General features: G+C 39.4%; 2 protein-coding genes and 1 long non-coding RNA gene across 6 annotated transcripts in view; all 3 read left to right on the top strand.

Annotated features, from left to right (window-relative positions):
• Window positions 1-2,223, top strand: part of LOC149117418 (uncharacterized) — a 3,649-nt gene extending 1,426 nt beyond the window's left edge. The window contains exons 1-2 of the long non-coding RNA XR_016205645.1: window positions 1-201; window positions 1,266-2,223. The exon at window positions 1-201 is cut by the window's left edge and continues 1,426 nt beyond it. This is a non-coding gene — a long non-coding RNA (uncharacterized LOC149117418). The remainder of the gene's footprint in view (window positions 202-1,265) is intronic.
• The window catches only part of LOC110049409 (protein FAM76A-like), a 16,502-nt gene extending 10,684 nt beyond the window's left edge, over window positions 1-5,818 (top strand). For all 3 annotated transcript variants that reach the window (XM_089283124.1, XM_089283125.1, XM_089283126.1), the window contains one exon: window positions 4,618-5,818. In XM_089283124.1, the coding sequence (XP_089139250.1) occupies window positions 4,618-4,689 (72 nt within the window). In that variant the 3' untranslated portion in view covers window positions 4,690-5,818. The remainder of the gene's footprint in view (window positions 1-4,617) is intronic.
• A 994-nt stretch (window positions 5,819-6,812) lies between these two features.
• Window positions 6,813-22,430, top strand: LOC110049388 (uncharacterized). Of its 2 annotated transcripts, none has more exons than XM_089283121.1 (14): window positions 6,813-6,947; window positions 8,424-8,457; window positions 9,411-9,531; window positions 11,403-11,564; window positions 11,856-11,933; window positions 12,416-12,486; window positions 13,162-13,258; window positions 13,902-14,063; window positions 14,786-14,863; window positions 15,647-15,714; window positions 16,379-16,498; window positions 17,633-20,741; window positions 21,657-21,698; window positions 22,021-22,430. In XM_089283121.1, the coding sequence occupies exons 2-13, from the start codon at window positions 8,428-8,430 to the stop codon at window positions 21,668-21,670; spliced, it is 4,110 nt and encodes a 1,369-aa protein (XP_089139247.1). In that variant the 5' UTR covers window positions 6,813-6,947; window positions 8,424-8,427; the 3' UTR covers window positions 21,671-21,698; window positions 22,021-22,430. The 2 variants fall into 2 exon arrangements, with proteins under 2 accessions (XP_089139247.1, XP_089139246.1); XM_089283120.1 differs by lacking the exon at window positions 6,813-6,947 and adding an exon at window positions 6,990-7,467.
• The last annotated feature ends 2,049 nt before the right edge of the window (window positions 22,431-24,479 follow it).

Here is a 24,479-nt window from a genome sequence, read left to right as displayed (position 1 = left end):
TTGATCTGTAGTCGTCGCCAGAATTCTGCATTCTTGCGCAATAGTGTGACGTAATCCCAGGGCGCTTTGCTGGCGAGCTTTTCCACGGACCTATCACGTGCTCAACGTGACAGGCCATGCTCGTGGAAAAACTTGTGGAAAAGTACTGGCGGAAAAGATCGGTGGAATACTGTTTACTGGCGAGCGAACACTTTTGTAGAGGTAAGCTCAAGTGTTGTGTTTTCTTTGTTATGATTTTGAGTTGTGCTGTAGCTTTTCTCAAACACTGCAACATTCTAGCCCTCATATCGGCCGAATACAAATAAAAGTTGAATGCCAGTGAGATACCTTGAATGCCAAACTTATGAAAGTACACTGAATGCCTGCGCAAAAATCGATTGCACTAAAATGTACCACTCAGAACCTGAATGCCAGAATTCCTATGTAAACAAGTTAGAAGTGAATAATGACCGTAATTATTCTTGCTCAGAACTTGGCAAAGACAAGTCTATTTCAATAAAGGACTGTAGATCTCGATATGCTGAGTTTATTTATTATCATCGTGTTAAGGCTAGCTGCCATATAGTTCGATGTGATCGTGAACCAAGCAGAATTTCAGTGAAACGGCTTACTCGTGTTCTACAAAAAAGCAGGAAAATAAGGAGGTTAATTAAAAAACACATTATCAGGAATGTACCACGGTCATCTCGAATTCATCTTTATACTACATTTAGAAGTGCTCGTTCAACTGTTGATTACAGTTATAACACCGTTCAATGCAGATCTTCTCATAAGGTTAAACTAAGAAAAAAGCGAGTTTTCTCCGTGGGAATGAAATCTCACCTTGCTGTAGCATCACGCAGAGGAAATCGTAAGACTGCTAACCTGAAGTTTAAGCTGAAAGGAAACGGTAGATTTCCAAATGCATCAAGTAAAGATATTTCAACAGAATCACGGGTTTATAAGAATTTGAATCACAGAGTCGACTATTGCCAATCAAGCCTTTGTACGGATATAGAAAAAAATCCAGGGCCAGTTTCAGTTGTTCCTTCTCAAACACTCCATGCACCATATTGTCAAGGTAATGTTGCAGTGTTTGGTCAAAATGCTGGACAGCAATGTGTAGCCATGTCTTTATGTAGTCTAATGTAGTCTAATATTGTTATTCCAATAAGTACCCCCTTCCAAGATGATTTATTACCATACACTGACTGTCACCAGATTATGATATATAACAAGAACCATTTCAGTTCATTCCTCAATCCCAACATTTTATTAATTTTCAGGTCATTCAGCATCTCTTTAATTGGCAAACTCCCAAAATAAAGCCCACAGAGCAAGATGTCATCAACCTTCTCAATACAAAGTACATCTTACGACTGGATCTGGACAGAAAAGTAATTGAACATGCTACACCAGCTAAAGGAACACAAGGTGATTCCCAAGAACAAGAGTCACCATCAAAGAAAGTAAAAACACAGTAAAAGACTTGGAGTGACAAGACACTTAGTGGCCTCATAAACTCTTTATTGTTGTCTTAAGTGATACAACCTTCACAAAAATGACAAAATCACTTTGAAAAATTGTTGCAAAAACAAAGTACTACCGTGTTCTAGTTAATCAGTTTTACCATGTTTTAGTTCTTGCTGTGTCAGAAATTTAAAACTCTGATGGTGGAACCTTCACCAAAGCACTACCATGTTCTAGTTAATGTTTTGCCATGTTTTAGTTCTTGCTGTGTCAGAAATTTAAAACTCTGATGGTGGAACCTTCACACAGTCACAAGATCACTTTGAAAAGTACCACCATGTTGTAGTTAATGTTTAGCATGCTTTAGATAATGTTGGACCACACATTATGACATTTACAATACTGGTCTTAATAATTGTTGTTCCAAATACACAGTCACAAAATCATTTTCAAACATTGCCAAAACACAGTACTACCATGTACTAGTTAGTGTTTTAATATTAATATTTTGGTAAATGCTTGACTACGTTTTATCATGTTTTAGTTAATGTTGTACAAGAGATTTAAAGTGGAAAATAAGCCCATTTTATTTCCACCATACAAGAACAATATTAGCCTTCCTAATATTATTCTTATTATACCGTTCTTAGTTTTCGTAGAATCTGTTTCGTTGTTGTTCCCGGACAATTTTACATAGTTTCCTGCCTTCTACTTATCACCATGTTAACTTATTTTCTATAAGGAAAATAAAACTGTTAGTTAATAATAAGAAAACATTTGTATTTTATTAGGGGAATGCAGGGAAAGAAACACTAAATATTATGCAGCTTTTGTAATTACCTTCACAACCTAAACCTAAAACAGAGTGGTTCATGGTTCGGCGCATGTGCACCCTCATTAGATTTATGGATTGAAAAACCCCTAGTCAGATGTACTTCAGTAATCACATATTATAATTAGTCCAAACCAAACATTTCCTTTACCATATTGAAAACTCAAAATGCAATTATACGTGTATCATAAAGCCAGCACTTTGCTCAGCTATCTGTACCACACCAGTTCATCACAGGTAAACCCCCGCCCCACCCACCCATTTATAATCCAGAACAGGAAGAGCCAAATATAAGAGCCCAACAAGAAAAAAAAAGTTATCTTCCAATTCCAACCCAAATCCTAAAATAGCCCAACTGAATGCCCAACAGCCCATTGTTTATTCTAAAGCATACATACATATCATTTTGGCATAAATCAACCCCCCAACATCGATCTCAAACGCGAAACCTACATACCCCTAAAATGGCCGGAGTGTACGCCCAACAGGCGTCTTGTTACTAATTAAATTTAGTCTGCTTTTCTCACGAATTAGACACGTTGTGATTTCCTATTTTTATTTCCGCTAGTTCTTGCTTCATTGATCTATAATTTGTTTCATGGCGATTTTTTTAAAATTCTAGTGAGTACAGGCACTAGCTTTATCAGCTGTTGTCTGAAACATCAAAACGTACAACAAACGTGATTTGGACCGAGGCCAAGTACACTATAGAATACGATTATATAAATATACACATATTATTATATATATGAACAAACAGATGAACAATGATTAAATTGTTTCATTTATCCTGAGAGTGCTCTATACAAACTAGATCAAAATGTGCAGCATATGCCGTGACAGCATTGCGTGACAAACAAAGAACGGCTGTAAGATTGTGCTGCGCCGACACGCTTATCGGCAATTACGGTGGCCCATATATGCAATGCACAAATAAAAATTTCAGTGCATAAATATCGATCTTAATACATTAATAGTATACTTTTCAATGCACAAATGTATTTTTCAGTGCACAAATATATTTTTCAGTGCACAAATATGTTTGCCAGTGCACAAAAATATTTTTCAGTGCACAGATCGATATTTATGCACTGAAATTTTTATTTGTGCATTGCATATATGGGCCACCGTAGGCAATGGTCAGTAATCGATCAAACGTATTATTTTGGCGCAGTGCAAAGCAAGCAACTATCAGCCGTTTTTGACTTAGATGCAGTGATGTTCATATGCGTAGAAAGATAGTCACAGATTCATGGTATTCGACCAATAATAGGTTGACAGTTGGCGATGTACATCGGACGTTAACCTTGCGTAAACAAAAGCAAACTTCTGCTTTACGTGCGACGAATGGCGAGAGATGGACTAGAAACACGTCAAATCGGCTTTGGACCTACCTTTTGCAACAAATAAGGTTAGAACATTTCGAAATTATCAGCTCTGTGTCTATTTCAACTCATTATAGGTCAAGTCATGTGGCGCATGCTAAAATATACGTCTAACCCGCAAATTGAAATTTCACGACGCACGGTCAAATATTTTCATTTTTAACGTACTTTGAGAAGCTCTCGCGTCGCTCACAATCATTTGCCCAAAGAAATTTTTACAAGAATCTGTAGATCATCCTTCTGCGATTCAACCACCAGAAGCTTAATCCATTTGAAGGTTTCGCACTTGGTGAAAATCAATTATATTCACGAAGTACTTTCAAGTTAATGAAATACATGTGTTCGAAATTTAATTATTTTGCACCCAAAAAGACAACGCAACATTCCCTAAAGCCAACCCAGTACACATTAAAACATTGCACAAAAATATTTGAGTGTTTTAAAGACGGAAGAATGATGTGGTTTTGCATGCGAGGCTCTCAAACTTGCTTAATAAAATGGTGATTTTAACCGAAGTTGGTAATTTGCATATTTCTTTACAATAAAAGGATATTTTGCCAAAAAAACTATCCAGTAGTTTTTGTCATCCCCTAGCCTATCTACCATAAGAATATAAGCGAAATCGAATTTTCGACCCTTGCCGCGAAATTAAGAATTTGTCTGATTTTTACAGGCAGGCACTCTTAAGTTGTTTGCATTTGAAATTACCAGCATTTAAGTTATCCCTTTAAAGTGGAACTACATGTACTCAAACCAAGGCCACCCAGCACATTTATTTATAGAAGTATTTTATCACACGGCATTTCAGTGGAAGTCGTTAAAAATTTGTTATCTTGCACCTGACTGGAATTTGTTGTCCATTTTGAATTGGCTGTTGCTGGATCAAGGAAAACTTCTAACCAGTGGAAGATTAATAGTGTCTGTTTTTCCTTTATCTTTATTGTTTTGCAGACCGAGAACAGAAATCTAAAGAAAGAAATGTCTAAAAGGACGAAAGAGAAGCCACTGACAACCTCTGGTTGATTTCGGACATGTTCTATGAAACATAATAATTTATTATTTTTAATACAAAATGTACTGTAGGGATATGTACGTATACCTTATGGTATTTACTAGTCAAGGATACAACACACTCAGTCAAGTATCAAGATTCTGAGTCTTTTTGTTTTACAACGTTTTTAAAAATTAGTGCTCAGTAATGTTCATCAAGGAAAGATGGGAAGTAATGTATACAACATAAGCTTCCCCTATCCTGCATAATTTTTATTCTCAATTTATTGGTTATAAATTTGCACATTTGTTAGGAAATAATAATTTAAAATGCAATTTGCTTTGTGAGCTGTGATTTATCAATAGCCATGAATTTGGTCACCTGGTCCATTAACGGACCTGATCCGCCCTAACTGACCACACAGTGAGACTGAAACATGATTTCCCCTGAAGATAAAATTCAGTGAGGAAATTTTGCAAACAGTCGAGCCCCACCTTATGGTCACCTCGTTATTACCGATACTTTTTTCTGTCCCAGCAAAACGTCCATACATTTTCTTATGAGAAAATCCCGTTAATGCGGCCATCACGTTAATATGGCCAACGGCCACATTCTAAAATCCCAACTTCTGTAATCCTAAAGTGATAATTTTGTTTTGTTTACAAGGCCACTCAAACCAGTTTTGTTCATCTTCCAAATGTTAATATTGAATGAACTGATTGGAGTTGTGAACAATTTTTTAAAATTATATCTGCAGTCCGGATTCTTATTAAAGAACAGTTGTTTAGAGGTGCAATTGTGATATCTCTGTTAAGATGTCACCCAATCTAGACCGGTCATAAAATTTGATCCTACCCTGTTAATACAGCCACCATGTTGATAGGCAAAATTTTCATGGCCTGTATCATAATTATTGTTAATCAAACAAAAGGCGAAGTAATCCGAATAACTTGTACTATTTAACCACTTCTACTGTATCCTGAAAATAATGTTGCTAATACTGTCAAGGTTTTTAAACTGGAGTTTCTGTGAATTGCGTTATGTACATATTATTAAATGATATTTTATATTCATTTATTCCTTTTGTAACTTGTAGATATTAAGGTGTTTACAAGCTGTGTAAAAAAACTGGATTAAAAGTGTGGGGCGCATGAACATGAACAGTCAGGCAATGAATCACATCCCTGAGTAGAGTTAGAAGTATTATATCAAACACGAAAGACCGCGTTTGACTACATTTCCAAGCACCAATTGAAACTAGAACTATGGAGAAAACAGAGAAATAAAGGGCTGTCCAAACGGGAAATGTTTGGCGACCAAACACCATCAAATATTGTTTGGTGACCAAGCATTTTACCGTTTGGCCACCTTGATTGGTGCTGTTTGATAGTGTTTGGTCGTGGTTGATAAAATTTGAAGACCATTAAACATTCGATCAAACAACTTAAAACATTTCTTTTGTTGTGTTTGATGGGCGATGTTTTGTTCGTTTGGACAGTCGTATCAAACAGATCTATCAAATATGTTTGGCGCGCGCATGCGTACCACGCGTGCTCGGCAGCTTGTATCCATAGTTTGATCTGTGTTTGATCAAACATGTTTTAAGTCGTTTGTAAGACTTATCCATGACGGAAACGAAACCGACAAACAGACTTTTAACAGACCGACTTAACAATACACGGACCAAAAACCGACCTATTTGACTAACAATAGACGGATCGAAACCCACCAATGACTGATGACAAACTTTACAAGAGTCTTTCAGCCAATACCGTCATGGCTATACTGACCAATCACGTTCAACGGACCAGACTTATAACATCATCGACTGACAAACACTATTCACATGACTCTGAAGATGACTTCCGCTCAGGTTGTGGAAACGTCAGTCACCAACAACAGTTCTTTTCAGAACTACACTCTCCCGGACGATCACACTATGCGAACTACTGATACTTCTGGGTTCAAACCATTTACTATATACAATTCATTATACAACAAATACTAAAAAGTGACATACCATCATGACGTGCGTACCCAAGAACACGCACAAACAAACTGATGCGCACGTGCCCTGAATAAACACATTCAATTGAAATCTGGAGGCGAAACAATGTCCCGGATTTTGGGGAATCCCCTAATTAATATTCCATCAAATGAAATCGTATTGTTTACTTCATTCGCAAGTGAAAGTTCCGTGGAATGATTTACTGCAAGCCGGATGCTGAGGAACATTTAAATCATCAGAGCTTGTGCACGAGTGGTAAGAACACCGCTTGCATTGGCACAGGTATGGGTAAAGTACCTTTCATGTGGTTTCATGTGGTCGGGTAGACATTCTAAATTCGGTTGATTTTGAAGCACTCTTAATCTTCTTTCGCCGTTGTCACACCGTCCGCATCCCTCGTTGAGTCCCATAACACGACCAATTATATAATTAACGTCGAAAGTCGCCTTGCGGCAAGTTTACAACACAAGTTATCAAACCATTCATATCGAGAAAATTAAACTCGGAGGCAGGTTTGAAATGCTTTGAACTTAGAAAATACACGTTAGGAATCAAGAGTTTCCATTGTTCATTGATTTCTGGCAGTCGTGTGTAAACAGTTATATTTCCTGATGCGCAGTGAGCAAGGAATTTGAAATGAAATGTGAATGATTGGCCAGCTGTGGTGAAAGAAAGTATAGACTTGAAGATTAGCGGTGACAAGGGACTTAACACTGCCTGTCCGGGCTGGGATGGAGACACTTAAGAACTGAGATCTTTAAGACCCTAGTCAGTTGCTTTGACACAACATGACTTCTCTTTTGTAAGTACTGTTCTGATAGCTGAGCATAATTACAACTGTAGTCAGGTCATGATCACTGAGATAATAAGTAGATCGTTCGAGAGTGTACAACTGATGTTGCTATAATAAATCTTATTACTATTAAATTAATCTCCGCATTTTAACGTACAATGCGACAGATATTCACGCAATTTCAACACGGGTTGATAATTTGCGCTCGGGACTGAAGTGGGTGGCTATGCCTCGGCACGACTCGCGGCAAGGTCACGCGATTCCTCGCTTGTTCGCCTGAGCTGCAAAACCTCATTTAAGCATGCCGTTAGGTGATCTGATTGCTGTTTTGAAGAGGTCTTCAGACTCTTCTGAAGCTTTGTAAGGTGGCGGAACGCGTCGGGCTTAGTTATATAATTATAATGTTAATAATTTTTAAATAGTTGATGTGATTCCGATGCCAGATAACGTCCGTCAAGAGATGACGATCGTCATCGTCTTTTTCATCCGTAAAAATTGGATTACGAAACAGTCTAGGCAAAACTGGAATTTGCAGATTAAATTTAAAATGGAGTTGTGTTGGACAGCCTAAAGTCGCGTATTTTGAAAAGAAGTCAAAAATTAAAGTTTTCTATACATTCGTTGGTATAGGTCTTATTTTCGTTACTTTCATACGTCGTTGAAGATATGATTCGCAAATAATAAACTTCAAAACTTATCCCAGAAAATGAATGAAAATCATTCCTCAGCCAGTCATGATCATAGTGCATTTCTTTTAATCATTTATCCTTTTCTTTTATAGTTGATACATGGTAACATGTGTGAAGTGTCGAGTCGAAAAACGCATATATTTGTCACGCACCGATTAATTTTGCACCCTTTGTTATGGAATTTATTGGTTAAAGAAAACAGAGTGTATTAATGTCTATTGATAGATATTTCACATATTCATAGATTTAAATATATTTGCCTTGACTTATTTTCAGAACAATGGAACGCTTTTTCTCTCAATTAAAAGAGGTACGTATAAATGAGACATGGCCTGGTATTTGGAATCATGGAGGACAGATAAGGAGACGTTACTAGATTTCTCTCTTTTCTCGACTTGCACCTGTTTTGACATCTTCAAACTGAAGACACAATTTGTTAAATCTCTCTGACATTTTCTTGTTCAATCGATCGAACTTTTTTCCTGACAATTTGTCCCATACTTGTCCCAAACGGTTTATTCGCCTTCCACGGTAATTACATGTACATATATATGGTTATCATTGCTTGCTGAATTAAGCCAACAGAAAAAGCCTTACCGAGTGTAACGTAGTAATAAATTCATATGTTAAGGTTTTGTTTTTGCTGTTGCTTCGAGTGTAAACATACCTTCCAGGACACAAAAGTGTCAAAAGTCACCGACTAAGGCTGTTTTTGTGTGTGAATATTTGTGAGTGTAGTTAAACCCTTATCGGTTACTGGCATTCCTGCTTTAATTTTCCCTATATAATCAGATCCAACCGAATAAATCCGCGCATAAAATTGACAGTGGTGACGGATTATTATTATTAGGGAGTTTAAGCAAACCACGACGACGACGGCAACGAGAACGTCACCAAAAAAAAAAGCTTAATGAGCAGAACAATGATTGTGCACGTGCGTTATAGATCTTTGTAAATTTCTTTGCCGTCGTCTGCAAAACAAGAACGTGAAATAACAAAGTTCTGCGTTGTCTACTGAACGTGGACGACGACGGCTAATTTCGTATTTCCATTTGGAATTCAACGCTGTCATTGCATCTTTAGCCTGAGCACGTTTTTAGACCCATTGTCGCACTGAACAGATCTAGACAATCGCGAATTTCGCTAGTAAAATATAAATTCATTTTTGACTAGGCGTCGTCCTCGGCGTCGTCGTCGTTGTTGCTTAAGCTCGCTAATATTTAAAATTACGGCCTTAAGTAAATCATGGTCCTATAATGGCAGGGAGTAACTGAAGCGGTGAGGACACTGGGCGAAGCTTTTGGTGAAACAGATGACGATCCTCCTGCTCCTTCGACAGTTGATAATGTTGAGTGTCTAGAGTGCGATGACGACCAGTTAAAAGGTTAGATTATTAACACAACTGGGATTTTCTCCCAAAAATAAAGCTAATATCGTCAACGACAAAACCGAAATAATTTTCTGAATCGTTGACATTTCCTAGCAAAGATAGAATACAACGTATGTAGACTTTGCTTCAGAAGTCTGTGAAAAATTAATTACTTTCTTTTAATTATGCGGCCACTGTGATCAAGTTTTATATTTCCCGCGATTTTTAGCGGAGTTCCGGCCGCCCGAAGGGTCGCCAAGCGCAGCCCCATACTCATATAGGAAAGAAAAAGAAACCCATGAGTTGATTTTCTCATGGTTATCATGGCTAGCGGTATTGCTCGTGGGCGCTTACGCACGACGGCGATGACGGCGACGACGGCGACGGCGATGACGGCGACGACGGCGACGACGGCGACGGCGTTGCCCAACATGGCGACCATACTCCAAATAATAGGTTGACAGACGTGCAGCCTTGGTTTACCGTGTACTTCCTTGATATTGGACATCCATGTTATGATCAATTGACGCCTGACAAAACAAGGTATCCGCTGACCAGTATCACGTGACCATATCGCGGGCTCAAGTTTACAGCTCCTCGAGGTCACGTATTTTTTGAAGTTGACCGCTGACCAAGTGCTGGTTATCGATTGGATCGCGGGCTCATCAGGTCAACTTGTTGGAAACAGGGCAGGATTGCTCGGAAGCCGGTTAACGCTAACCCAGGATTAAAAATTAACCAAATGACAACTTTTTCTTCTATACAAATGTTTTTTGCTGTTTTGTTTTGTGTATAGGGTGATTATTAAAACTCAAAACAGAAGGCCAAACAATATACAGAAAACCTTACCGCAAAGTGACAAAACTCAAATCAAAATTCTACCTTTTTCTTGGTTAGCTTAATCGGGCTTTGAACAACCCGGCCCAGGAGCTACGCTTTTAGGCTGGCCTAAATCTATATATTATTACAACTACCAGTAGTCTTTGCAAACGAACATACGTAAGATGAACCTGGAAACTCTAATAGATGAGGGATGCCGAAGCGGCAATGGGTCCGCAACCAATATATGCAATAATCATGTATTAGCTAGGTTTTTGTTAATTGTTAAATATTTCTATGAGACTTGTAAAAAGACTGATTTTTAAATTATTCTTAGGTTTTGTAACTTTTAAATAGACTAAATTGTTAGATCATTCCTGGGTTTTGTAACTTGTAAACAGACTAATTTTTAAATTATTCTTAGTTTTGTAATTTCTTTTTTTAGGTAGGTGCCCTCTATTAAAAGAGGGTTATTCTTTTTCAGTTCTTTTATAAAAAGTATTATGCAAAGTTAACTAAGTTTTTAAACGTAGTTAAAATTTTAAAATCACAAAAGATAAAACTTTTGAAACTATATAAAGCGTGTCTTGTTGTTGCCTTTGAGCGACTATCGAGATGCAGAGTTTATCTGAATGGTAAGTTCTTGGCATTTCGAAGCCGATATGAAATAGGTTTCAATGTATTTGCTAAATTGATTTAGTCGTGTCAATTCTCTAGGGATCAACCAGGCAAATCATACTCGCTTTTGACTGACATGACAGATTTTATTGAAGGTCCCCTATAGAAGACTTTCTAATTAATAATTTCGTTAATTTTTTTGTTCAGAAGGTTGTTAACTGTAAGTCGTGTTCTATAAGGACCAGCCTTTGTCGTTTGGGTGTCTTGGTTTGAGTTGGTCACGTTCTATTGGAAAGATCTTTTTACACAAAAAGGCCTAAAATGCGTTATTTTGGTCAACCAAATGAACCGAGTTTGCTACCAAATCAACCATACCTATCACTAAAGCTTATTCTTCAAAATAATCAACCACAAAAAGACCAAACGTGTCCTGTCTCTATTTATTTCAGCCATAGCGGAGGATTACAACCAGGAAGGTGACACTAAATTGAACAAAAATGAATTTGGCAGTGCCCTTGACTTCTACACAAAAGGGATTGAATTGAAGTGTAAAGATGACCAGCTAAATGCCACTATGTACACCAACAGGGCAAGAGTGCACTTCTGCGTGGGTAAGCGAAATATATGTGAATTATACTTTTCCACGCAATATTCTTCTTTCCAATCAAACCGATGTAATTTGATGAAATATATCAAACACAAGAGATATTTTCACAAGAGATAGTGTTTCATTGCTATATCATAACCTTATTATATGTTCACGATAATCATTACTGTTTTAGTTTTAGGTTACAAAAGCTTTTGCAACATTGTATGTATCTATGTTCATAATAAAATAGTTGTTCTTGTTATTATACTTAAATTACTAGTACTTGAAATGAAATTTTCATTATTTATTACAGGCAATTTCGATGAGGCCCTAAGTGATGTACGATCTGCAAGAGAATTCCAACCGCTTCATTTGGAAGCCATAGAATGGGGTATGTAAAGAACCCTTTCATTTTTACTCTTTCTGATCTGTATTCTCTAATAAGATATTCCTATGAGGACGTCAAGCTGCTCAGTTTGGGTGGTTTCCAGTTATTTGAAGTTCAATGGTCAATTTTCTCTATGCGATGCGGCTGCAGGGAATCATGGTAGTTGTATTCATCATCTTGGACTGGATATTTGTTTTGATGAATACAACTGCCATGATTCCCTGCAGGCGCTTCTCATACAGGGAATTAGCCATTGCCTACATCTAGTCACCCCCTCTAGATCCTCTGATGAATCTAACTGACTCCTTGATCCAACCCCTAAAATGGCACAAATTTAGTGAAAGGAAATATTACTATTCTGCTCCATTTTAGTCTTAAATAATACATTTGAGTGACACTTAGCCAACAGAATGTATGTAGTGTATAGGCGTTTTCTGTATGTTGCAAATTTTACAATACAGTAAAAACTGTTCTCTTACAATTAGGTGCAAGTACCTGTATGGAGCAAGGCTTATACAAGGAGGTCATCAAGTGGTGCGACGAAGGATTGGCAATATCCTTTGACATTTTAATGCAATGACCCAATGGGTTCCGTAACTGACTTGTTCGTCTCTGATTTGGACACTCGGTCAGAAGAGCTTGAAGGACCAAATGTACTCCGCTTTCACATCTGACTGAGTGGAAGAACAACAAACTTTGTTCGACTTTGGTTGTTCAAACTTTTAGGGACTTTTTTTACGAATTTTCTCGGCTTTTCAGTTTTAAGTCACAGTAATTTTGATGATCTCAACTGAATGGTGGAAGAAACTGTAAACAAGCGGTCAATAGCTAATCGTCAATAATAGATCAATTGAGATATACTTCCTTGAGAAACATTTTGAGCCATTGCGACGTCGTGACGAGAACAATTTTCTTTATTGCAAAACTTTGTTGTTTAATTAGGCGAACTTATTCGTAAGATTATCCCCCTTTACAAGGACAAAACTTACATGAATCATTTCCCCAAAATGGTATATATTCTTCAAGGGAAATTTAAATTCACATGACTTTTCCGAGTAAACGCAGGGCCCTGAATCAAATCCCTGTTTGAAATAAACGTCTGATCTTCAACAAATAACGTGTTGACGCCTTCTCCTTTATTTAAATCGAGAGAATAAGTTGCTACAAATTGCCACTCGTGGTTTATCAGAATGGTAAATGGTAAAATATCGTAGCTTAACTGTGACAGATAGATAATAAAAGCAAAAAATTGCGAGATTTAAAGTCCAAGTCGCTGAAAATCCAAGCTCATCAAGACCTTGAAATTGATGATGATACTTTGTTGAGAGGTGAGTGGAGGAGTTTAAATATAATAGTTAATGTTCTTTACACAAGTCCTACAATCAATGCCTTCACGCCTAAGCTGACCAATCAGTTTCAATGAACGAAACTTATAAGTACAATCTTCTGACAAAACGTTGACATCTTCAGTTGACTGTGCCGAAGATGACTTCCACTCAGGTTGTCCAAACGTCAGTGACCAAAAACAGTCTTTTTAAGAACTGCCTTCACCCGGGTGTGAGGCGCGGTGGCCTCATGGTTAGTGCGCTCTTCTCCGGATCGAGCGGTCCAAGTTTGAGCCCCGGCCAAGAGAGACATAAGTATTTTTTTCTTAGGCAAGGCACGTTACTCTCACAGTCCCTCTCTTCACCCAGGTGTACAAATGGGTACCGGCGAACTTAATGTTGGGGGTAACCATGCGATGGACTAGCATCCCATCCAGGGGGGAGTAGAAATACTCCTAGTCTCTTCATGCTACAGAAACTCGGATAAGCTCCAGCCTGATGGGCCACTTGGCTCGTATGCAGACTTAACCTTACCTACCTCACCCAGGCGATTACCAGACGAGCCACTCATTTTTCATAATCTCAAGGAATTAAGATCCCTTAGACTGCCATTTGACAAAACGTTCCAATCTTATTTGTATTCAAGGAATAGCAGACGGGCACAACAAAGATGGTGACGAAGAACTGCGGAAAAACGAATTTGACAGGGCCATCGATTGCTACACTGAAGGAATTGAAGTCAAGTGCAAAGACGACCGTTTAAATGCCCTGTTATATACAAACAGGGCAACTGTGCAATCCTTAGTGGGTGAGAATTTCAGTTGTCATCTGATTCTGAGGTAGCCAGTAACAGGTAATCGGCAACGAAAGAACCAAAATCAACCAAAGAGATAAATCCGCTCGTTATTGTGCCCGTTCTCTACAATCTTTAGGTCTAACATTGTTTTTGTTTTAAAAGTGTCGAGAAAATTCTCTTCTTTGGTTAGACGGAGTGCAAATTACCAGGCACTTCAGTATGATCTGAACATTGTATAACCATAGTTAGTTACTTCTGAACCCAAGTGATTTCAAGAACAATTCAGTACTTTTAAGACCAACTACTTTGATACACAGTTTGTTCTTAAGGAAGCTTGAATTGCAGCCGAGCCTGTGGAGCTGTGTACAAGAAACAAATATTTTAAAGGAAGACTGATGTCGGAAGAACTTATGTAGAAACTATACGTGTGCTACTTTTGAAAAAAGTAGTAATAAGTACACGGCAAGTTTGAAATGCTGCAAAAAAATAGGTGGCTCTCATTGTAAGCAAGATGACGACTCCATAGTCGACGATCTCTGGTCCTGTGCAAGGCAAAAAACCAAAACCAACGGAAACAACTTAAACAACCTGCTCTTCTAGAGCATTTCCAACAAGGCAACTCACTCGCTATCTGTCTGAACTAGAAATAGCATCGTAGAGTTGTAACTTAATGTTTAGATGCTAGTGTGATCCTTTCTTATCCTAAGTTCAATAAAACACGTATTTTGTCACAGGTAATTATGATGATGCTTTGAGGGATGCAAAATTGGCTAGAAAGTTTCAACCAACTTTTGTGCACGCCATACTGACAGGTAAAGTTACCATTGATATTGTTACATATCTTGAAATGCCATATGCACAGATAAACAGGCAGTGAAATAAGATTATTGACATGTATTGCATGGGGAGCTCTCCTCCCATCAATGTAGCTCGGGTTCGATTCTGTCCAGATGCCATGTGGGTTGAGTTTGTTGTTGGTTGTCGCCTTGCTCCGAGGGGTTTTTCTCCGGGTGCTCCGGTTTTCCTCCCTCCTGAAAAACCATCATTTCCAAATTCCACTTCGACAGGGATAGAGGACCCGAATGAAAACTAGGTAAGGCTGATGTGGCTTCCTCTCTAAATGTTGTAATTTATTGATTATATACATAACTGAGAAAATTCCTTCACTGTGGTTGGCTGAGGGCAGGCAAGTCTATCGTTAATTTTTAACTTGCACTGCAGTTCGTATTGTAAAATACAGGCGCGTTTACAATTTTTTTCTTCATATAAGAAATGAGTAATCGTATGAAGCCGGCTTGGGCCACTGACGATTTTACACTCTTTCAAACTGCACTCGCCCAAAAGCTGGTGCAATTTTGAGGCGGAGAATTTTCAATTATCACTTGTAGTGTAAATCCTTAATTGCACATGCATTTGTGCACGGTTATCCACACATATTGTTATTTACCCAACGGATGAACTGTAGAACAACAGTACAAAAGCGAGATCCCGGCCATAGTGAAGTTGTAATGACCAAAACCCCTTGAACGTAATAGTTGGTAGTTATCATTGTCGCATATGTTACTCACCCATTCGCTCTTTGTTCATAACATTAGGAGCAACAGCCTGTTTTGAGCTGGCTATGTTTGAAGAGGCAGTTACTTGGTGTAACGACGGATTAGCTGTATCCTTTTATGCTTGTAGCAAAAACAAATCGGAGATTCTGGTTTCCAAGTCGGCATCTCTTTCGATCTCTTTGACTTATTAGAAGAGGTACTTTCATTCGTGTGTATTGGAGTTATCATTTTTTGAACTCTAAAGCAGAATTGGATCGCAAAGCATTAATTAGAGAGGACATCTTCTTTCTTGCCTCATGCAACAGAAAAAAATCCTCCAGGAGAAAATGCTTCCTTCAAGGTGACCTTGCGCAGGTGTGCATGCAATGCAAAGTGCGAAATTACGTAATATCAACTTTTACTACAGGTAAAAAGTGCACGTGGAAAAGATCTATCGAGCATTAATTGTTATCGCCAACAAGTTACCCTCTGGTCTGCCGACACCTTATTGCCTAAATACAATGAACCTCTTTGGCTTGGGCGGTTTGTTGCCCACTTTCAGACCATGTCATGACACTCTTGAGAATTCTTAAGATAGTCGCTTGTATATGAATGAATAATTTTGAGGTGGATAAAGAAAGAATTCTTTAGAGAATATTACGTCGTCTGTAATGGGAAAAAACCGCCCAAGCTAAAATGGTCTATTTGGTTGGCTATGTACCGTTGTACAAGCTTTTACAGAAGTAGATAGGGACATTAAATTTGTTGTTTTCGTATCTTAACCATCGTAAGATAGACAACGAAGAAACGACAATGCTCGAGTTAAGGGAAAGGTTTCTTATTGAACTATGTCAACTAAGAAAAGAAGAGGAAAACAACGCATCGCCCCGCTCACAAAGCAATCTGGGATTGGTAAGAATGTTTTGCTATGTCAAGATGCAGAAAGGGTTTTGATTCGTTGGCTCTTGCGTGGAGTCAATGAGAGGTTTACGTTCGTACTGGGAATATCTTCACGCGGTAAGCCTTGGTAAAGAGATTGACACGCTGCCGGTTCCAAATGGTCTCGGTCTTTGGAAGTATAGGTTATTGACCAAGCGTGAGGGCAAGATGGCTGGATATTGTCCAATTTTTTGTTTTATTTCCTCGTGCTTATGGACCGAGACGGAGTCGAGGTCCGTAAACTCCCAGAAAATGAACGGGGCCAATATCCCCGCTCGGGTAACCAATCACAGCGCAGGATTCGGTTCATCTAGCCCGCTCGCGGAGCTAGCCATATAATAATGATAAGAGATATTGTTTTTAAGCGTTATAGTTGTCAACCAGTCAGAATCAACAGAAAGTCTTTACAATAGCCTGTGCAGCTGGCCGGATCAGTTTCGCGTGCAACAACTTAAAAGCCGCGGGTAGAACGTAATCTCTCGAGAATCTCTACGTGGCCTCAGTACCCAAGTCCGCAACTCCCTCGCCAAAAGAAATCTTGCCAGCTACGCCGGCAGGCTGTATACACGATAGTTTGATTATCATATTATATTTGTTAATTAACCACTTGCGAGTTGCGAGAAGCGCGTTTCGGTTTGAAAATTGCGTATTCGAGTTACCAGATCCGTGTCAGTCTGGTCTGTTTATATGACCGGGTTTTGGCGGACCGGCGATGAGTACCGTTTCCCAGGTAATTTACGAACCATTCGTTTCTGTTCCTAAATTTACACATTTGTCATGGTCGAATGAAAAACCTTCTAGTTATAGCCAAAATTGAGGAGCCGAAGTTCCTCCCAGAAATTTCCGTTCTATTCCATTTTACTCCTAAAGTGTTTAATTTAGTTTGCATTTTGGAAATTCACAGATTTCGGCTTTTCTAAAAACTTACCATGTCCATACCGTTTCTTCGCCTACTTAAATTTCCGAAGGTTTGGGCGAATGGAAAGCGCCGAGCTAGTGTTGTTGCGCCAGTTACGTCACATGATAAGTTCTAGTCCAGTAGGAAACTGTATTTCAGTTGAAGATATAGCAATTAAATGCTATTGTCCTATTTGAATTTCGTTTTAGGATTGGACTTTACAAAAACTGATGGATTTCCACAGTAATTACCATAGAAGCGTGTCAAGAATGATAGGTGGAAATGAGTACGATACAGTCTACTTTAAATCGGATCTTGCGATTTGCAGTTTAAAGGGTCTGAGAAAAGGCGTAAACTCTTTCAAACGATGGTTTAGTCGTAGCGCTGAAGAAACTGTGGAAAATGGCAGTGATGGACAGGTAGCTGGATTCAGCTGTCTTCCAGGCAGCAAGGATACGAAGTTTATGATAGGTTATTACGAATTGGAACTCAACGTTAACAAGAGAATCGGGTACAAAGCCGGAGAAGGAAGAGCTTATGACAACCTTGGAATCGCTTTGCAGATGTCTGGGGATTTCAAACAAGCCATAGTCTGCCATAAAGAACACCTCAACATAGCTCTGGAACTGAAGGATCGGGCAGGAGAAGGCCGTGCATATGGTAATCTTGGCGCTGCTTATTGCTGTATGAACGATATGGACCAAGCCATTGATTTCTTCAAGCTAAATCTGAGTATCTCCAAAGAAGTTGGACAAAGGGCTAGTGAAGGACGTGCGTGCAGTTGTCTGGGTCAAGCTTACGTGACGCAAGGCAAATTTAAAGAAGCTGAGGATTATTTCAAACAACACCTTGTTATCGCAAGGGAATTAGGAGACAGGTCAGGGGAAGGACTAGCATGTGGCAATCTTGGGCTTGTCTACAGCTACCAAGAGGAATTTCAAAAAGCCTTAGAATATGGGGAAGAGTTTTTGTCCATTGCTAAAGAAATTGGAAACAGCGATTGGGAAGGAGAAGCCTATGGGAATCTTGGCGTTGCGTACCACAATCTCTCCGACATTGAGCAAGCAATAGATTACTATAAGTTGCATCTGTCTATTGTCAACGAGATGGGACGAAGAGAAGTAGAGCAACAAGTATATACTTCCCTTGGTAGTGCTTACTATAGTCACCGTGATTTCAAACAAGCTGTTGAATACCACAGATTGAGTCTGAATGTCGCCAAAGAATTGGGAGACAGGTCCTCAGAAGCAAAGGCGTATGGAAGTTTGAGCGATGCCTACAGCTGTCTCAATGATTATAAGCAAACTGTAGAATACGGAACTCTAAACCTGACAATTTCCAAAGAAGAGGGAATCAAGAGTGAAGAAGCCGCTGCTTATGAAAGGCTTGGCAATGCCTACCTTGTTCTTGGTGATGTTGAGCAGGCTCTTGCTTATTACAACCAACGTCTTCATGTTGCGACAGAAGTAGGAGATATATCTGGTGAAGGGTGCGCGTACGGACTTATCGGGACTGCATACCAAAGCCTTGGTCAACTTGAAAGCGCAGTGGAATACCACCAGCGACATCTTTGTATTGCTGAGGTAACGGAGAACATGACTGAACAAGGACATGCGTATCGCAACATGGACGTCGCCTATCAGAGTCTGGGAGAATTCAAACAAGCCATAGAGTGTTTTGAAAAGTTTCTTGGCATAGCAAAAAATGCCGAGGAGAGAGAAAACGAAGGAATTGTTTATGGCGACCTTGGTGAAGCCTATCTCGGTCTTGGCGACTTTCAACGTGCTATTCGCTATCAAGAATTGCGCCTTAGCATCGCCGAGGAAGTAGGAAGTAAGGTGGAACAAGGGAATGCCTACTACGCCCTCGGTAGCGTTTATGAACAACTTGAGAACTTACCTGAAGCTTTCAACTGTTTCCAGTTGAGTGTTCAACTCTTCAAGGATGTGAAAGCTTGTTTCCAGTCCAAAGACGACTGGAAAATAAATTTTCAAGAAAACTGTCAGTGTGCGTACATCGGTTCATGGAGGGTCTTGGTTAAGCAAGGGAAATGGATTGACGGACTCCTTACTGCTGAGGAAGGACGAGCGCAGGCATTGATGGATTTAATGACTTCACAGTATGGGCTTCAAGGAAGTCTTCCTGAACCTGATGTCCAGGAGAAGGGCGTGCTTAATCTTCAGCCTAATACGCTGTTTTTAGCGCTTGACGAGAATATGCTGCATAGGTGGTTGCTGCTTGAAAACAATGAAGTCCTTTACCGGGCTGAAGAAATTGAAACTGAGAGAGGAACGAATGCCAAGGAATTTTTCCAGTCATTAAACAACCACATTTTTAAAGAAATTGAAATCGGCACCGCTGTCCGCTGCGAGGACCGTTCACTGGATGTCCTGAGGCAAGACATAGTTACATGCAGAAACAAGAAAGCCGACCAGAAAATGCCACAGTCTTTCCATCGCAAATACGGGGCTTTGCACTGGCTTTATGAAATTATCATAGAACCATTTGTAGACTTGGTGGAAGGAAATGAACTTATCATTGTTCCAGATGGTCCGCTGTGCTTGACACCTTTTTGTGTTCTCCTGGACTCAAATTCCAGATTTTTGTGTGAGACATTAAGACTCCGAGTAGTTCCTTCGCTATCCAGCTTGAGGATGATTTTAAATTGTTCCGATGAATACCACAGCAGACATGGTGCACTTCTTGTTGGCGACCCATTGGTGGAAGAAGTTGTTATCAATGGAGAAAAACTTCCGCAGCTCCCCTTTGCCAGAATGGAGGTAGAAATGATCGGAGACATTCTTCTGGCGGACCCTGTCACAGGAGCTAGAGCCACAAAAGATGAAGTGTTGAGAAGACTGCAACAGGTCGCTTTAGTACATATTGCTGCGCACGGTTGTTTGAAAACTGGTGAAATTGCTTTGTGTCCAAACCCTACACGTGCATCCCGAACGCCGGAATATGATGACTTTGTATTAACAATCTCAGATGTCTTAGAAGTGAAATTGCGCGCCAGGCTTGTCGTGCTAAGTTGCTGTCATAGTGGCCAAGGCAAGGTTAAGGCTGAGGGTGTGGTTGGCATCGCTCGAGCCTTTTTGGCTGCTGGTGCCCGTTCTGTTCTTGCGTCACTATGGACGATTGATGACGAAGCGACTAAGGAGTTTATGAGACGTTTTTACCAAAACCTTTTGGGAGGACGACGTGCGAGTGAGTCACTGAATCAGGCCATGAAATGTCTCAGAGAATCACACAATTATGGTGATGTGAAATACTGGGCTCCTTTTGTACTCATTGGTGACGACCCGGCATGCGATTTTGGTAAGAATAAACGGTAGTATCTTTTTTTATTATTATGTCTATTATCTGAATTTTTGCGAGCATCGATTCTTACGCAGAATGAATCAAACGAGACGACGAAATAGCAGGTTCCTGAAAAGCGCTTTCGTTGGTTTGAATTGCTTGTTTTTACAAGAGTGCAAAGCGTGGACACAGTGCATTTGAATCGGGACGAATTCCTTAGTTATCAGCAGTTTTTTGAAGCGCGCGAACCAGTATTGTACTGAAAGGGAGATCTAACGATTAAAACAGTACAGCTTTACAACAAAATGAATGAGAAGACTTGAAGTGGCGTTCCAGTTTATTGACGCAATTCAGACGCTCTTTAAAAAGAACTTGTTTGAAGCCCCCTGTTTTATACAAAAGTAGATCTTTATTGAGAAAAAAAAAAAGAAAACTTGACTGGGACTCAAGGAAGGGGCGAAAAACACTAACAAGAGGAGAAAATTGTACATAGAAGTACGAGACGCAGATTTCTTTCACGAGCGTTCTTGAGAATTCACAAGTGCTTGTAATATAAACAATGAATGAGGAGAAGGTTGGCCATTTGCTTTAAAAAGTGTCCAAGAAAGACAAGCCGATTTTCTAACATATATAGCTCCGAAGCTTAGCAGACTTAAAAAAAAGATATGATCGGCATATTGAGGTTGAGGCACGAATAAACAATTTTTCTTAATTCAGTTCCCTGAGCCTGGCGCAACGTCTTGGACACTGATTAAAAAAAAAAACGGAACAAACTCGGTTAAGCCTTTTTTATTGTTAGAAAATATTATGGACTAATGCTTAGAGCATTTCCAGGTTGTACTTTAACCTTTTATCGGCAAAGCAGCAATGTAAGGAGCTTTGGTTGAATTTAATTTGAAAAGATACTCAGTTTCGCGTTTCTTATCTTTGCAGGGTACTTAACTTGAACGTTAAGGATAAGTTGGGTTGATATGAGTAAGTCAATGTTTTTCTTTTTGCAAGCTAATCAGTGTCCAGCGCAATATCTAATATAGCAGCATCTACTGATTCCGCGCATAACGTCCAATTAACACTTGTCGTTTCATACTTTGAGGAATCAAATAAACGGACATATGATGAAGGCACTCCTGTTATTGATAGTGGCACTCACACATTGTTGACAATACTGACAAAAGAAATTAATTTTCCTCATTTAAGTTGTAATATTTCTCTTTTGAATTCTCGGAGCAAAATACCACTTTAGGATTAGTAATTGTGGTAACAGAGTTCATATTATGTCCACCATTACAAATAACAGATTGAAGACTGAACGCTAGCTGAAGCAGAGATCCAAGTGCTCGCCCTAGTTTCTCTCAGTTGATTGTTAAAGTGGAACTGACTGTGGCGAGGCCTAGGGATGTATGATATTGCGGCTTGAGCAAGCATGATGAGTGCAGTCTATACTACAACCTGCTGAAGATAGCCAAGAGAAGAGCTATAGAGTGCAACAGCCCCAGGGACAAAATCAAAGAATGAGTTCCTAGTTTTTAACTTCTCTTTCAGAAAATAAATTGATGTTATAACGTTCTTCTGCACAAAATTAACTACAACCCATTCATTAAGCACTTAAGCTGTTGCTATTGTCAAGCTTTCTTTTTAAACTTAATGTGTATATATTTCTGTAAAATTGTAAATATGCGAGTCATAATAAAGTTGTTGTTGTCATAATATCGTATTTAAAATAGCGTAGAGTAATTGCCAGATCCGTAAGGAGATGTTCAACTGTGCTGGTAAAGTTCAAAGCTGGAAGCCGATTGCTCCTCTTTAAGAACTTTAGTGTTGTATATTTTCTCCCTATGACCATAGAAAACGTTAGCTAACTAAATACACCGGAACCTCTCCTAACGGAACCTCTATAATACGGACTCCTATTAATAACGGACAACACTAGGTCCCAGTGAAACCAGAATTGATACAGTCTCCACCTCTAAACTACAGACACCAATATATATATGTATAGTGTAGCATTTTTTGATCACCAACAGACTGCTAACTCCACGGTAAAGAACAAAACATGAACAGCTGAATTTTGTAGCTTTGAAAACGACGTCTATATGTGACGAGGATCTCTTTGCGGTGGAAAGAAAAACTACGCAAAATTAAGATCTGAGACATGTTTGTGACATCAAGTGCATTTAAAGCTGACCATTTTCCAACTGATCATCTTAATAATCGCTATTTAAACGAAGTTATTGGTGATAACCTGACCGAAAACCCCAAAAAGTTCTGGTCGTATGTTAAACATAGCAAATCTGAAAGCCTTGGAATCCCCCCACTTAAAACCGAAAATGGGGTGAGTATTACAGACAAAGACAAAGCAGAAACTTTGAACTCCCATTTCTTTTCAGTTTTTACCCATGAGCAGAAGCCTCTTCCTCAAATTGGCCTGTCACCATTCACCTCGATTGAAGATTTGCTTCTCTCGCCTGATGGAGTTGCAAAACAGCTAGCCCAGCTGAATCCTCACAAAGCTTGTGGGCCAGACAAACTACCTGCAAGAGTACTCAAAGAGATCTCACAAACAGCCTCTACGTGGCTCGCTTTCATCTTTCAACAATCATTTGATCTTAATGTCGTCCCATCAGATTGGTCCAAAGCCCTCATTACTGCAGTCTTTAAGAAAGAAAACAAATCAGATCCATCCAACTATCGCCCAATTTCGCTGACTTCTATCTGCTGTAAAGTAATGGAACACATTGTTCTTAGCCATATGGCTAAACACTTATCTAGTAACAACATTTTGATAAACGAGCAACATGGTTTCAGACAGCGGTTTTCTTGTGAAACTCAACTGATATCAGCTATACACGATTGGGCCAAGTCAATCAACACTTGCAGCCAAACCGACGTCATACTGCTTGATTTCTCTAAAGCATTTGATTCTGTCCCCCACCAAAGACTTCTAATGAAGCTCGACTTCTATGGTATTCGTGGGAACATGCTTATGTGGATTAAAGCTTTTCTGTCAAACCGCTCCCAATCAGTCTCAGTAAATGGCATTCAGTCTTCTTCCAAACCAGTGCTCTCCGGGGTCCCGCAAGGCTCAATTTTGGGCCCTGTATTATTTTTACTGTATATAAATGACATCTCTTCTTCTGTAAAGTCACGTCTACGCCTCTTTGCAGATGATTGCATCCTCTATAGTGAAATCCGTGAAGAACAGGACTGTTGGGCTCCGCAGGATGATCTTGAACAATTGTCACTCTGGTCAAACACCTGGCAACTTAACTTTAACGTCAAGAAGTGTTATCAACTTGGTATAACGCGTAAGAAAATTCCAACTATGTTCCAATATTCATTGGCTGGCCAGCCCATTTCTAGAGTTTCCTCAGCCCAGTACCTTGGAGTCACCGTGACAGACAATCTGTCCTGGAACGAGCACATCAATCAGATCTGTAAAAAGGCAAATTCTACTCTTGGGCTACTGCGTCGTATTCTAAGTGGTTGTGATACTAAAGTCAAAGATACGGCGTATCGCACGCTAGTCCGCCCAAAACTCGAATATGCGTGTTGCGCTTGGAACCCTTTCACCAAACAGAACATCACTCAAATAGAGATGGTTCAACGCCGAGCAGCAAGATTTGTATTAAATGACTATTCAAGATTTAGTCATGTTACTCCAATGATCGAACATCTTGGTTGGAACTCCCTTGAAGATCGTCGACTCCTCTTTCAAACTACTATGTTCTACAAGATCTTGATGGGACATGTTGGTAT

The sequence above is a fragment of the Orbicella faveolata genome, unplaced genomic scaffold, assembly GCF_042242905.1.
Source record: "Orbicella faveolata isolate gen_17 unplaced genomic scaffold, um_ofav_v1 contig_12, whole genome shotgun sequence".
Lineage (NCBI taxonomy): Eukaryota > Metazoa > Cnidaria > Anthozoa > Scleractinia > Merulinidae > Orbicella > Orbicella faveolata.
The sequence above is the reverse complement of the archived record's forward strand: the minus strand, read 5'-3'. Positions and strand labels throughout refer to the sequence as shown.

Excerpts from the sequence above, each read along its gene's own strand:
- LOC110049388 (XM_089283120.1), top strand. Across the intron at positions 12,487-13,161 it reads GCGACGAAGGATTGGCAATA|GATAATAAAAGCAAAAAATT; the intron begins TCCTTTGACATT and ends CTGTGACAGATA. Across the intron at positions 16,499-17,632 it reads CACAAAGCAATCTGGGATTG|GATTGGACTTTACAAAAACT; the intron begins GTAAGAATGTTT and ends ATTTCGTTTTAG.